This window comes from Myripristis murdjan, chromosome 14 (assembly GCF_902150065.1).
Source record: "Myripristis murdjan chromosome 14, fMyrMur1.1, whole genome shotgun sequence".
Taxonomy (NCBI): domain Eukaryota; kingdom Metazoa; phylum Chordata; class Actinopteri; order Holocentriformes; family Holocentridae; genus Myripristis; species Myripristis murdjan.
Window position 1 is genome coordinate 21901470 of NC_043993.1, and position 16440 is coordinate 21917909.

Sequence of the window (16440 nt, forward strand, 5' to 3'; positions counted from 1 at the left end):
ATGCACCTCTCAGATATTAAAACATAATGGTGCAAAGCAAAGCTAATTGGAGAGTTCCTATGGGCAAAAAAAAAAAAAAAACTTAACAGGTTCTCTTTTGTTTTGGGTGAGTATAGTACTTGAATTCATGTAATGTCTAGCTGTTTCATACTTCTTTTTTATTGAAAAGAAAGAAACACGCTGCTTTAGTCCCATACCTGCCATAATCCTGCTAATGGGTAAACTACACACTACCATCCATTAGGTCACCTCCTATTTGCGGATTGAAAAGGTTTCTGGTACTAAAATAGTTGAGTCTTTTTATTTTCTTAAATAATAAAACAGTAGGTGAGAATTCAAAAAAATCCTAGAATTCAAAAGGAAATGGTGCTTGTTATAAAGGATTGAGAGGGTCAATTAACTGACTGCAGGAAGTCGTGATGAATAAGCATTACAGGGAGCTATAGCGGTTACAAATGTAGACAAAAGCGAACATTAACAAGGATCAGGAGTTTGCCACAAGATCGCCTCTGACTTTAGAGAGGAGTTTGCAGAGGATGTAGAGGATGAAAAGTTTCACATCATGAAGAGGCTGCAAAGGAGAAGATCTCCTGGGCCAGTTGACAGGGTTTACAGAAAATTTCATGGTTGCAAAAGATGATTTTTATGTTGAAAAAATAAATAATGACATATTTGTTGACATAATGGAGGCTGACAACTGGTCACATAGACCACTGGAGATTATGGAGATCAAATCTACCCAACATGAAAAAACCAAAACTTGGAAACTGAACAATGAATGGAGCATCATGCATGGTGGGCTGTGCACCAGGGATCACTTTTTAAATTACTCAGTCACATCTATATAAGTAGTTATGATATTAATGGGCGTGGACAAACATTTAGTGCATCCTGTTTGGTTCTTTTGAGTCATAGAAGAAGCTTGTTACCTTGTAGGTACGTATGTATATTCCTGAGAGAGAGCTCCCAAAAATCATGTTAAGTTTCAAAGTGGCAACACCAAACATGATTTGTAAGCCAGGTTATTTATGATGACTTTGCCCATTTAAAAAGTACTTTACAACCGTGTTTAACAGCATCCCGAAGAGCACATATGGAGATACATATTCAGTGTTTTGTGCACACTTGGTGAATTGAAAAATCCCTTAAGATATGAATGTTGTTTTCAAAAAGGTAAAACTACAAAAAAAATCAATCCTTAAAGACTGTTGATGCAAATCTATATACACCACACATTAAGTGTGGTGACAACCTTCTCATCCTAGTTTTAAAGTTTTTCATTATACATGTCTCATTTTTTCTTATTCACATGCATGTGGTTTCATTACAATAATGAGAAATATGCACAAAGGCCTAAAAGGTCCAGCAGCTGTAATATCCGGCTCCCTAATTAGCTACTGTGCTATTTAATGTGATTTAACACCCACCATTGACTCCTAGTGTGCCCAGAGCTTTTCCATTGACTGTATTCATTCATGAGAGTAAAGGAACCTGGAGCACATCGAGTTCAGCAGGGTCCACTTGCTCTAATTAGCTTCTCTGAATACTTTGAGGCAAAAGATTTAAAGACCATTAATTAATCACCTAAAGACTATATTGTGGGTGATTCTTTTAATATTATGCAGGGGACTGCTTCTACCCTGTTAGCATGGGCGCAAATTTAGGGGGGGTCAGGGGGGACAAGTCCCCCCCAATATTTATAAAAGATATACATATTTATAAAATTTATAATAGATATTTATAAAAATAAGATTTTCCTTGTAAACTGATGCATAAAAGTGGTAAATGGGTGCATAAAAATCCACCAGAATGCAGGAAATTAAATGTAAGATGCTCAAAATTTCCAGGGGGAGGACCCCCTGAACCCCCACTAAGTGTGTCCCCCCCAATGTCTAAGGGAAATTTGCGCCGTTGCCTGTTAGGCTGCATGTTGTTGGTTCACTGGGGAAATGCAAAAGAGGAGGATATTTTTATGAACAAAGTTATCAACCCTTTCGATTTTAAGCTGTCAAAACAACAGAGCGCCTCCACTCATCAACTAATAGTGCCATACTCTGTCAGAGAACAATCACAGGTTTGGTCAAGTTGAACAAGGAGCGTCTGTGAAAAATATATTTTTCTAGTGATTCGACAGATTCTGGCCTTTGTTTGGGTCGCTCACAGACTTTGACATTCTTGTTCTAAAGGCTTTCCAGTTTTGGTCTGGTTGTATGTTAAGCATCAAAGATATGCTCGGGGTCACTATGTAGTTGTGCAGACATCAGACTGAGGTCCTTGGCTCTCGGACACAGCATCTCTGTGGTGCTGTATCTTGTGGCTAAGACGTTTTTGCATTTTGCATTTCTCCAAACACCTGAATGTTTTCCACTTTCCCTTTCTTTGTAAACTTGAGATTGTCTTTTTAGAAGCGGCTTCCTTCAGGCTGCTCTGCCACACAACCCAGATAATGGGAAGTACTGTACCGACATTTGTTCTTTCAACAAAATTTCCTTTTGCACCACAGATGGGAGAATTCGCTACTCTGTCCGTGTGATCCTTGTGTTGTTGGTCTCCTTCCCGAGGTCCTTCTTGTCCAGTTGCTCATTTTGGTCAGACAACCAAATACTGGGAGTCTGACCTGCTACATATATTTTCAATATTTCCTAATGACCAAACATACATTTATATCTGAAATTTATATCTGTTCCCTGAACTATTCTTTTTCACAATCAATGCAGACATGCAGTGTCACAGAAAACATCAGTGACATTCTGTGTGTCATCCAAAGCCACAATTCTGTTTTTCAGAATAAACTCAAGGAACATTGAAAATTTGTTTATGAAAATCTTTTTCTTGTTTGTTTTAAAGTACAACTGAACACCTACCATTTCTTACCATTTCATGTTGGATTTTAAGTGCAGACAGGGGAAACTATTTCTGGATTCACTCCTGGACCAGTTCAGATAAAACTGTGTTTTTATCTGACAGAAGGCATCAGATGCACAAATGATGTGAAAGGAGTAGCCTGAGTTCACTTCTGTGATCGTCTGCTGTTTGTGTTTTGCTAAAACTCTATAATGTTCAGTTGTATCCATGATTGTTGACTGCTCTCCACATTTCACATATACTTTTCAACATTACTTTCCAAACTTGACCTCAGCTGTGAAATGTTCGTCTCGCTCTCACTGATGTAACAAAAAGTGGTGTCATTTGAATCCTGCCAAAAAACTTTTTACAGCCAGAGCACATCAAACAAACCTTCTTTATAGTTTGGTTATTCCTCTAAAACAGCCTGTGCTCTATAAACCTGCCAGGCAGGAGCTGCTAAATCTTTTCCTATAAATATTGTAAGTACAAAGTGTACAAATGTGCCTACACTGAGCGACACTGATCAATATACTCTGTGTATTAGGGAGATTTCCATGAAGTAAGGACATAATATTATTGTGCAATTTCATTGTATATTATGTATGTTGCTGCAATACAACCATCATGAGGGTACCACATTTTTCTAATCTACACAGAAAACATCACCATGGCATCATTTCAGGATCATTTAATCTTCCAGAAATCACACATTTAATTGCATCTTTCCACAGATTACGAGATTAGAGCTCCTATGGTTCCTGAAAACTGCTTAATAGAGCTGAAAATTAAGGATATATGGACATATTTACTGACACTATAGATTTGTTATTTAGGTATGATTAACTAGGCAAATTCTAATTATTGAAAAATTGAAAACATTTTGTATTTTGAGGGTCAGTTCATTTATGTCTCAATTAACAGGTGAATCTCTAGTACGAAGACATTTAGTGAAGATGTACAGTACAAAAACATTTGAAGCATATTGCAAACAAGCAACCAGCCAGTGTCCCTGCTTATATGTGCTGTGCGCCACTCTATACTGCAGACTGCCGCCAAACAGACGGGTATTGCACAAAACAGGATTAGCCAAGTAAACCAGATAACTTAAGTCAGTGTTAAAAAATATCTTCTGAAACTTGGTTTGTTGATGAGTCATTCATTCATGAGTGACTGAATCATATCCATAAACGTAACATTCAAAAGTTCTGCTTTACAGATTGAAATCAGTATCAAAAGGATCTTTACCACAGTTATCTGGCTAACGTTCAAATCCTGCTTTGTGGAATATGACCTAGATCTCAGTCAAAGTCTTGTAATCAATAATCGGCAAACGATGAGGCTGGAATGTTGTTATCACGGTCACGCGGGCTCACTAAATCCCCCGTTCAAAGCTCACAGGCCAAAATGCAACTTAATAAAAACAAGTCTTACTGATTAGCGTTTCTCTGGAAAACCTGTAAATACGTGGTCACATGTAGGTGAATAAGTGTGGGAGAATTTCATACAGTATGTATTTGTTTTCTGGGAATGCTCCACAGAACATAAGGGTACCCAATGTGTTTATCATCACTTACGTTGAGGTGGCCACAAAGCAGCCACTGTATTATTTGAAACAGCAAAACAGTTTGGATGAAACTACCTTCCAAAGGTTTTCAGTTGCACTGCCAAATAAATGAATGGCATGGACCCCACCCAACAAAGTTCTCAGTTAAGCTGTGGTCCAAGTAATTAGGGAAACAAACAGCCGCTTAGCTCGACCCAGTTTCCAGGTACCAACCAAGCATTATGACTGAGTCGATGCTGGTTATTGGCTGGCAACATCAGCAGAACATAGCATTTGGACTAAGCTGATAGGGTATTCCCATTTCTTGTTCTTTACTATAAAAACAAATGTGGAGACATGGAAAAAAGATCAACATTTCTTAAGCTAAGTAACAAAAGCTATATCAGAAAAAAAGAAAAATAGGAGAATTCTGTCCCTTAATTTCCAACAATTAATTTTACATATACAAGTACATAAAGGCCAATGTAAGGCAAATGCTGTTTCTTCTAAAACACCACCACAACTAAACATGTAATTCTGTATAAAAATGAAAAGAAAAAAAAAATCCATAAAATATCTCTATCTAAATTATGCTGATTTAAAGGGGGGAACAAGGGGTGTAACACAGACCCATGATCTCTCCCTACCAGATTCATTTACATAACAACTGACCTTAATATGTTGCTATTATACCTGAGTTTGTTCACTTGACAAACTGGATAAAGCTAAAAATATTTTTTGACTGACGATACAGCACAATCGATAACAAAATAAAAGCAGCAGAAATGTATAACATCTTTGTATTCTAAAGTAGTGTCATTAACTGCAGAATTACACAGGAAAAAAATCTGACATTTCAAAAAACTGAAATGCAGCGTTAAAACACCTCCATAGAAAGTTGAGGGAATTTTTAAAAAATATGAAGACAAACAAATGCATATTGCTGCAACGATTTAGTGGCCCATTCATTCTGTGCAACACTAGTGGTTAGGTCATGTGTGGTTATGTGTTACAGCAATGTTAAATCAATGACTAAGTTTCCATGGACACCATATTCCGATTTGGGTCAATATTCTGGTTAAGGTAATATTCCGAATAAGGTGCTTATATGCGCTACAGCAACTGGAATATTACGTTTACATGTTACTTGGCATATTCCCGTGTTTCGGCGTATTCCACGCTCTTATTTAATGCAACACTCAACCTGCAGGGGGCAGCAGTACGCATATAGGTGTCTGGTCTGCCGGAAATACAGAAGAAGTCGCTATTTCTGTGTTTTCTCCCATCGATATACTCCATGATATTTAAGTCTTTCATTAGCTGAAGGCAGACTGCAGTCTCCTCCTCACTCCAAAAATGCTGGCTCTTGCTGCTTTTCGCCATGTCGTTCTCCCTGCTTGCAGTAACCATAGCAACAAAGACGCCCCAGGATTCATTGTGAGTCGAGCATGCGGAGACATAACTCAACATTCTGGTACGGGGCATTTTCCAATTAAGGTGTTTACATGGCACAATATTCTGGTTACAACAGGCATACGCCAGGGGTCTTATTTGGAATATTCTCCAACCGGAATATGACCTTAATCAAGTTTGGTGCGTGTTTACATGACTCATGCGCAACCGGAATATTGCGGATATTCTGAATAACACAGGAATATGGTGTGCATGTAAACGTGCTCACTGAGGCCAACGGCTAAAAGACAGTCTAGAGACCTGTGTGTGTGAATGGTGTGGAGTGATAGGTTTCATTAAAATGCTTGATTTCGAGAAATCCTCTGATCAACATATGTGCTTTGACACAAACAGGCAGGCCTCTTGCCATTTCTGGGAAAAAAGGTTTTGTTGCAACGAATCAAAGTGGCAAGTGTTTTAAAATGTCTAGCCAAGACAATTTCATAACCAAAAATCCACACACTACTTTAAATTGTAGTGTGATAATAATAGCACACCTGGCGACAGAAAACCTCTATCAGGTAAATCTAAGTAATCTCATTACAGCTAACTTCAGGCCCTCAGACCCCGACTCCTCCCCTACCAATGAGCTGAGTGGTGTCATCATCAGTATGGTGTGTGTCATCCCCCGTGTCGTCACTGTCTGAGTCCGTGTCCTCCTGTGGGGAGTAGTAGCCTTCATAGCCCAGGATGGGTGAGTCGCAGTGGGCAGGGGAGGCTAGGCACTGGGCAGTGGTTACTGTGGTGGTGGTAGCTGAATAGGCAGCCGGGCTCCCAGTGGGGGACCCCGGGGTGGAGGGGCGAAGCAGAGGAGTGCGCTCGGTGTCAGCTTCACCCTCTGCTCCTTGTTCCTCTCCACGTCGTTCGACCTCCTCCTCGGACTCGGACTCAGAGTGCTCCGGGTTATTCCGGGTGACGCGCTGTTTGCACACGGGGCAAGTCTTCTTGGTCTGTGTGAGCCAGGGGTCTACACACCTGCAGTGGTACGCTGAAGAGAAAGTGGAATTTTAGGAAACACTTGTCAACATACAACAACTGGCACAGTTGAATCTTCTGAGGCTGCATCCCTCGGGGATGTTGCCCAGAAGACTGATATTTCTATTGAGAACCATTCCTCAATCCTGCCTTGTCTCTTTCAGTTAATGGTTTCCTACATTACCCAGAATGCCTTTCAACAAACCACCAGAACACATGCCTGAACTTGTTGCAATCAACCGTAGGTTACATGTGAGTGAAAAGAAAAAAACACACCCATACGAAAATCTGATATATGGCAAAATATGTAAACTACATATTAAGTATATATGTCCATGTATGTCTCATACATATAACTCCATATATAGGCATATATGACAAATATATTTTAAAATATAGCAAAAATGGCCACTTTCAAATATGTTCCATATATTTTTCCAGATATATACATATATGGCAAATATATTTCTATTGCATAAATGTTAATATATGATTTAGTCATATACTGTTAATCATATTAAGGATCCAAATCATACTTGCCAACATTGGGTTGTGAAAAATAGGGAGATTTTTTTTTTTCTTCGAATGTGCTTGCGACTGTGTGAACATGTGCTAAATCACCAGCCCTATGCTGTTTGTGGGTTGTGTAGTGTTGTTGCTCTTGCCCAGGCGGGGAGTTGAACCCTGGTGTCCTGCATGGCAGGCAGAGACACTATCCACTGTGCCACTGGGACTTGTGTGGGGGGAGCCAGAAATGAGGCTCTATAAAGCACACAGTATGAGTGACAGTGGCGCTTTGGAAAGAGTCGCCTAAAAGTAGTGGTCAAACATATGCTTTTATCTCAATGACAGTAAGTCCAAGCGGAAAATATAAGATATCATGAGAAAGGTAAGGCTTTGGGCTTTCAAACTGTGTCAAATTATTTTCAAACTCCCAAAAATCCCTGAGATTCGGCGAGTTGAAAAAGTGTGTTTCTCCTTCTCTCTCCAGATTTTGGGTTCCAGATATAATGGGAGTCTATGGGGGAGAGAGTTGGCACTCCAGCCTTGTTAAGTGTCAGCGTTTAAAAAGTGGAAGCTAATTTGCTTTTATATTTAAATTCTTCAAAGCAGAATTAGTTTTCCTACTACTTTATCCTGAATTTATGTATGTGGAGTGAAAATTGTCTCTTTTTCTCTATCCATCTCGTCTGTCTGAACGCTGAACTGACGCGTTACCGGCGTCACGTCACCGGCCACAGGCAGGCCAGGGTTGCCAGATACTGCGACAAATACCCCCCACAATCTGACTTGTTTCCTTCACTGTAAAATCGGGAGATTAGTGGGAGAAATTATTGACATCGGGAGCATTGCGGGAGATAGGGTTAAAAATCGGGAGTCTCCGCGTGAATCGGGAGAGCTGGCTAGTATGGTCCAAATATACAATGCATGTATGTATACATAATTGCATCATATATGTGCAAAACAAATATATCTGCCACATATTCACACTTAAAGTTCTTAATATATGTGGAAAATAAATAATGCAATCCAGTACATGCACATATATGTTACCTTACGTCAGAGACCAAATATTTACACTACATATTTGCACACATATCCTGAAATATATGTGCTAAACATATTTGAATGTCAAATATATGTCCACATATGTAAAGTTACAGGTCCCATTATTTAATATATATGTTCATATATGGCCATACATCAGATTTTCGTATGGGCAGAAGTGGCAAAGTAAAGGCAGATTTATGAAAACGACCAAAACCGAGTCAAGCCGAGCCGAGCCGAGTAGGTACTAGTGGAAAAGCGCCATATGATGGATTTCTCTCTGTGTGGTTGCTCACAGTCAGTACCAAATGGCTGCTCCAGAAAGTAATCTCCTGCTCTTTGATTCTGATGGACTGACACCAAAACCTTGCATGAATCACCGTTGTTGTTTCAGTCTCAAACAACACCCAGGTATCAATTGATATCTCAAAATATGTTTCGTGTTTCCAATCCTTTTAGCACAATTGCCTCCAATGTCATCGCCGTGGTCAATGTGGGCTTCCCAAGACTCTCAGAACCTATTGCTCATCTCTATCCACAGATGATTTTTGATCATTTTAGCAATAATGGTTAGCTAAAGTTCCCTACGTTGTACTGTTAAAACATGAATTCATCTCCTACAACTCACAGATCTGAATTTACTATAGAAGCTAATTAATCATACTCACAAAAAAATAACAGGACTGCTACAGCCTCACCCTACTTTTGACTCACATTAACCACGAACTGATACCATTTGCTAATGTACATTTACAATAAAAGCAGCCCACAGTAAACATTTTCCCAAATTCACCATAACGTATGCATTCCTACATATGGTGCCAACATATAAAACTGTATAATTACCGTGTGAACAAGGTAAAACTCGCAGCTTGTCTCCTTCTTCATATTCATCCAGACATATTGCACATACATCATAGTCATCACCTGAAAGGGGAGCAAGTTGCCAACTGAATTCAGTCACACTTAAAAGGGAAATATCACTGTCTTGAGCAAATCTCATGTCAATCCTCTAGTTTAAATCTAACAAAAGCTTGAATCTAATAACTCTCTCTTTTCCAAAGGCACATGTTTTACTGATAATGACAATCAGATTTTTTGATTTGGTCATAATTCATAGTAGCTCTAAAGGCATGGACAGATAGACTAGTCTATAAGGCATGCAGATGTTTTGAAGCAGTAACACAGGAGGACGAACTGGAAGATCAATTGCTCACTCATGTGTTTCATGGGTACTGAACATTTGCTGGTTTGTTCCCTGTTTTTATTCTTTGCAACTGAACATAGTACTGAGCTGAAGCTGGGAAGCAAATCACACTGTCTGGACGTGCCATTTTTCCACTTTTAATTTGGCTGCAGCCTCTGAGAACAATAGGAGTGTCTGCTGATGATCAGTGCCTGATGCCTTCTAGATATCCAGAACTTAGTATTTTGAAATTAAACATATCCCCATACACGCAAAATCACCTTGCATAATCTCAAATATCTTGGCTTACTTCTTTATTAACCGTCTTCGAAAACAAACATCAGCAAAATTTAGCCAATAACGATGAATGAGTCATTTGAAATACACAGTACACACTGTTGTTACCTTTACTAAACCTGTGGATTGGAATCCGCTTCAGTTGTTGCTTCGATAAACGATTTTTCCTGAGCCTTTTTCTGTACTGTACACAGCGTACAATCTGTGCCAAGACAAAATCAGAAATTAATAGAGAATGTTATTGATGCTTTGACAACATTAATACTCAGCGTGCAAAGATGGATTTGTTTCTCTGTTTTCCAGTGAGTCTGACATTTCCAGCAAGAAACAAATGTCAAATTTGAGTTACATATATTCACACATATTCAAGGTTTAATTTTGATGCACAAATTGCCTTCTGTTGTTAGTTTCTTGATGAGATAAATCATAAAATGATGTTTGTACTATTTACTGTTTATGCTTCAATATGCACTCTTCAAATCCAAAACACCAAAAAGTACAGTAAAGAAACAAGTCACTGGAAAAGTCATAAATATTGAATAAATGTCAAATGAAGTGACTCACGACATGTATTATCACATGTAATTATTTGTAAATATGTGAGTCATGCACCTTATCATGAGATAAATATCCATTTGTGCTTGGAAAATTAAGCTTTTGAATCTTAATTCTTGACATACACTTACCAAGATGATAACCATCACAAGAATGATCATGCCTACCACTCCGGTGAAGGGAATGAGATAGTATGTGAGTGGAAAAGCAAACTCTGGCCTGAGGATCACATACGCCCTGTACACCAAAAACAAAGACACCGTCACAAAAATGCATTTTTTAGATGTCAGATACCTCAGTCACCAGTAGCACTAGAGATAATCTACAAAAACTAAGGTGAGTGATTGAGATGATTTCGCTGATGCTGTCTAAATCTGTTTCCTCTCAGGGGTTGTAGTTCTTAAAGTTATAGTACAGCACTCCTTGTTGAGTCCCTGTTTTGTACATACCGGCTTTGTTTATTTACTGATTTATCGGACATTAAGGCCAGGTGATGATGAGCAGCTTCGAAGAAACTGCTGGTTGAGATAAAGATTTCAAAATCCCCCTCCAGTTAGTTTTACTTCCTGGTTTTGGTTAGTGATACACTCCTAAAACAGAACTGGTGGTTTGGCTTATAATATTACATCACTACATTGTCACCACTGAGGAGGCAGCAAAGATCGAAGCTCTGCTGCTGCTGCTCGACTGCACATCTTTTTTCATAAAGGATCAGTTTTAGTTGAATTATTAATCCCTTATGCCCAAATGGCTGCCACGAATGAGTCACTATTTTTGTTTCTGTTTTATCAGATAAAGAAAAAAAAAAATCAACATTAAAATGTGTCTAATTACCCCTGTTCTGGAATGATGAACTTCCTGAGAATCTGGGAGGCATAGTAACTGGTGAACACTGAAGGGATCTCAATTTCCTCTGCAATGGTGACTGTGCAAACATCAAAACAGAGGAACACTGGTGAGGAAATCTTGAGATAAAAACTGGATAGATTTTTCAATAAACTGATGTGAATGGGTAGAAGGCATTTAGAAAGAGGCTTCACCATTGCTGTAGTTCATATTGAGCAGCGTTTCCGAATACATGTTGTGAACGATAGCGGCACTGAATCCAGCCTGCTGTGCGTGCAGCACCTGAAAACCAACCCCTCACATTAGCGCTAGTTTGCTTCACATGCAATACAATGCATTAAACATTCCTCCAACAGACAACATCACAACTATCACTGACCTTTATATCAAAATTACAATCATAGCGCCTAATGAGAGCTATGAATGTGGTGACATTGGCATCATTAGACGGTGGCAGTGGAGGAGGAGGTTCTATTGCTGTGCAGCCATTAAGTGGGCGAGCCTCTACCAACATTCCCTAGTAAACAAAGGACAGACATGTTACTATAATGCAGCATCACAACTTGTGGTTTTTCTGTATGTTTCCCTTCTCACCATTAGTCCCTCCTTGGGAAGTGGAGCTCCAAACAAGGCAGGCAGATCCTCAAACAACATGGAGGTCATATTGTTATAATGCTGCCAAGAATATGGACAAACAAACAAATAAATAAGAGAGCATGACATTTTGAACAAACATGTAATTTCACTTAATCACCAGTAGAATGTAAGGCACCATATCAATCCTAAAGCATATCAAAATCTGTAAATCAAAGCTCAAAGATTACTCACAGCATAGATATAGGCGTGTGTGGGTGAAGGTGCGAGTGCACAACACAAAGCCAGGGTAAGGATGCTCAGCTGAGCTCCCACAGACCTCAAAGCCAAGCACATCATCCTGCCTCACTGATGGTTACACTGAACTGTGGAAAAAGAGACAGTGACACATTATAGATGGGACTGAACAAAAAGACACCATTTATCCCTTTCACCCTTCAGGTTTCTCAATCTGAAGACAGTCTTGCAACCTGGGCATGAGCACCTGGCATTAGCATCCCAATGCAAATAGACAGGTTATGTGGTAAATGCTCAAATAGATAACGATATGCACCCCAAGACAACTGTAAACTGGTTTGCCAAGAAGTGTGCATCAAGACTCTAAACATGTTCTTTAACTTCATGCAAGAATAAATAAAACTTGAGCTAGGTATTTACTAAGGGCAGTCCAGCTGAATGAATTGCCTGAGAACTACAGTATATTTGTGGTAGAGATGAATTTCCGTGGGTTGGTACAAATAAAAGGACACATTTATATAAAACACAAAGCACTATTGACTTTGTAGTGTGCACAGGCTTGCTGGCTAAATGAGCTGAATTCTTAGCGTGCCATGATTTCGAGGCTTGACATGCTGGGCTTGCTGGAGAATTATCTACAACTTCAAAACCAACCCGACAGCTTCTAAAAACTCCTATTCCCCCAGCCATCTCTGAGTTTCTTTCATCACAGCCATTGTTGTTGACGATCTCTTGACTTGCTGTGTTGCGACATAATCCATGTGAGCTATTTCATGTTGCTTCTTCCTGTTAGTCCAGATGGCTTATCATTTTAAGCGTAACAGCCAACAACTCTGGCATAGTAGACTGCCACTGGTTGGTATGAGACTGATCTGTCAATCAGAGCAGCAGACAGAATTTGGCAAATAACTCACATCATGTCTTAGGATCATATCATGAATAGCTGATTTATTGGAAGATATCTACTCCTCCATGACTGATCAAACGGCTTTTAAATCTTCTTGTTCCCTCAACAGTTCCCTTTCTTTCAATACGGATTTGCTTGTTGCTGTTACTAGACCTCTCAAGTCTAACACTCACAACCCTAAATGCACTGCCTCAAGCTCAGGTTGACACATATTACCTTCAAGATACTTCAGCTACTGTGCAGCCAGCAAGAATTGTCAAGTGTACGAGATAGGAGGGCTGAGCAATTTGGATACAATCAAAAATCATCGTATTTTTGACCAAATATCTGTGAATGAATATTGTGACAAGACTATAGCGACGACAATGGGTGCTTTCATAAAATATTTGCACATTGAGATTTTTGATAAAGAGTCATTAACAATATGGATATGATGGCAATGCAGTTTAAGGCAAATAATGGAACAGCTAAAAGAGTCCAAGGACTGTAAACTGCCTCCCTTCACTGTAATGCAGCCTATAAAATCAAGAAAAAGCAACATGTATGCCTAATCTCAATATTACCATATCCAGTTCCAGATGATATCTAGTTTTATACCGTGATATGGATATAGTATCGATCTATTGTGCAATCCCCCAAAACAGTAACAGTTTTCTTGTTTAAAATAGATGACACTGTGCCTGGGATGTGCTTTTAAATGGGAGTTATGGGAACATTTGCCAAAATACAGGAATTTTCAACTTGAACATTACCACAGTCTCTGCTGAGTTGCAGGTAATTAAAATCAATAAAAACTTCAGTGGCCCAATACGCAGCAGGACAAAAAGCATACTATGTAGACCACTTTAAAAACTTCACACAATATCAATGTCTTCCACAAAACTCATATTAAATTTCTGGTATCAATACAATGCATTTGGATTATTGCATCTGGAGATTAGTAAGCAACAAATATCCCAATTATAGCCTTCAGTCAACTTTCAAAACATGTCAGTTTAATTTAGAATACAGCAGAAAACATAATCAAACCACCATTCAAATTAGGAGGACCTGTTGTTAACCAGAATACAGTAACTTTGCATGTTCCCAGTGGCTGTAACAATTACTGCACTGCCTATGGAGCAGATGAGAGAGGTAACTGCAGCCAGATGGACTAATGTTAACAATCAACACTGTGTTCAGATGCTAATACAGCTGATATAATATGGAGGAGCGCCGTGGTTTGCATATTGGCCTGAGGAGTTGGTGAGCAATAACCACAGGCAAGATGACGCCCCATGTTTGTGAGCGAGTAAAACACCTTCCGCGCATGTCCCATCGACATTACCCCCCCCATTGTTGTTTGTAACTACACAGCACAAAGCTTGTGGGGGGGAAAAAGCAGCTTTGGTGATTGTGTTACCAACCAGCACTCACAGTTTCAGGTAAATCGTGATGTGCAGTCGTACTTTAACAGATAGGCTAACTAACCTTACTAGCTCTGGCCTGATCGACCACCCTCAGCGTTAGGGTCGGAGAACTCTCGGTTGATGTTTAGGAAATTAATACATGAAACATCATTAGATCATACTTTCAGTAGCGTTCACTATTTACAGCACATGACAACCAGATTATTCCGGATGCCGTGAAACTCAAGCGGGCCGCGATTTCGCTCCAAGTGTAAACAGCTCCTTACCTTGGTCGATAGTATCCGTAATGCTGTGGCATAAGCTATCCAAGCTTCACTCGAGTCTCTTCCATGTCAGTCTATAAAAACGTAAAGGTTGGTTTTGTCCATTAAAATCCCCGCTTCCTAGAGGGTAAACACACATGAAGAAAGTGGTAAACAAAACAAAAGGGGATTAACGTTAATGTAGCTAGTGTTAACGGTAAGTTAGCATGTGTTAAGATAGGTGACAGGCTTAAAATTACCTTCTTTGTCGCACGTCTACATTATATCATGCAGAGTTAACGATGTTTGGCCGCTAAAATGTTTCTGCTCGTTTTAAAAACCGACGCTTTATCCGTGATCTGAGTTACACAACGTTGGGTTCCTGCTAACTTTGTTGTCGTTTAAGCTTCTTGCTGCCGAGAGCTTCTTCGTTGTGGTTTATCGGCAGGTCGTCACTCAGGCTTGGCAACGCACAGCGCCACCACCGCACAGGAGGCCAAACAGCAGTCAATGGACCGTGACTCCCATAGTGATATCCAGCGTCCTGTGGGTTTTATTCACTCCGGAGAAAATCTCTATTGATTTTTTAAGATGTGAGATGGAGGACAATGAGGATTGGTCGTCTGCAGGTTTTCACTCCAAGCAAAGACTGCAGCAGATGGTTTCTCTGCTTTCCCAGCCTCCACGCACAGTGGGGTAACAAATCAGCAAAACCACCATGTGTAGTCTACCAAGAATGAAAACCTGCAGATATGAAACCCAAATGGTGAAACCTCGTGTATGGTGGAAGGTTAAAAGGATATGGTGGAAGGCAAAAAAAAAAAAATGGTTCAGCAGCCAGCAGGCATTCATGAGCAATGACCGTTTTGTTTATTACTATTTTTTATTTTTTATTTTAAATTAACCCACTCTTTACTTAGTTGCATTCTGTAATACAGGCTGTCCATAAAGTCTCTTTACAATCTAATAAATTGATTACAAAGGCAAATGAATAGACACATTTGTGGAAATTATTACAAAATGAGGAGTAGGTACTGAAGTTTTTTTTTTTTTTTTTTTTTTTTTTTTTTTTTTTTTGCCTCGTTTAATTCATTTTCATTTACACCTCTATATGGGCACCATTAGTTGCACGAAGCACATCAAGATGGTACTTGATTTCTTGCCATGTTCACTGTAGCATAGCCTACGAGTTCGACTGTTTGCCCACTGATTGTCGAGTTTTTGTGACACTTCTTGATGTGAAAACATTTTAGACATTTTAGGTAACACAATAACTTTGTCTGACACCCATTACTGTATTTGTGAAACTTTTATTTTATTTGTGAAAATGCTAAAGGGGAGATTTCACCGTTTTTGTTTGATACGCCTAGACCTCATTAGGTCCAGATCAAAAAAACACTGGGCCTAGACTTTTCAAACCTGGACTACATTAATCTACAGACCCTGAAGATTCATTATAACACAGTCTTTGATTTGTGAAACTTTTATTCTATTTATGAAAATGCAATAAAGGCACATTTCACTGTTTTTTTTTTTTTTTTTTTTTTTTTTTTTTTTTTACTGTAGACCACATTAGACCAGGTCCAGATCAAAAACCACTGTACCTACACCTTCTCAAATTTGGACTACATTAATCTACAGACCCTGAAGATTCATTATAACACAGTCTTATAACACCTTTTTCACATGACAATGGCAATGGCATCAGTGATCTTTTGCTGAAATACACAAATGCAATGTGATTAAAAACTTTGATAACCACTGAGTACATAGAACAAATCTGATTAACATACTGTATCTCA

General features: G+C 39.1%; 1 protein-coding gene across 2 annotated transcripts; it reads right to left on the bottom strand.

Moving 5' to 3' along the window:
• Positions 1–5945: 5945 nt before the first annotated feature.
• rnf167 (ring finger protein 167) lies at positions 5946–15063 on the bottom strand. Of its 2 annotated transcripts, none has more exons than XM_030069559.1 (11): positions 14899–15063; positions 14663–14733; positions 12078–12208; positions 11844–11924; positions 11629–11766; positions 11444–11531; positions 11238–11328; positions 10535–10640; positions 9957–10050; positions 9212–9292; positions 5946–6830 (listed from the first exon to the last, which is right to left on the bottom strand). In XM_030069559.1, exons 3-11 carry the CDS (start codon positions 12180–12182, stop codon positions 6403–6405), a joined length of 1212 nt encoding a protein of 403 aa, XP_029925419.1. In that variant the 5' UTR covers positions 12183–12208; positions 14663–14733; positions 14899–15063; the 3' UTR covers positions 5946–6402. The 2 variants fall into 2 exon arrangements, with proteins under 2 accessions (XP_029925419.1, XP_029925418.1); XM_030069558.1 differs by having other exon boundaries at positions 14663–14779.
• Positions 15064–16440: the final 1377 nt, after the last annotated feature.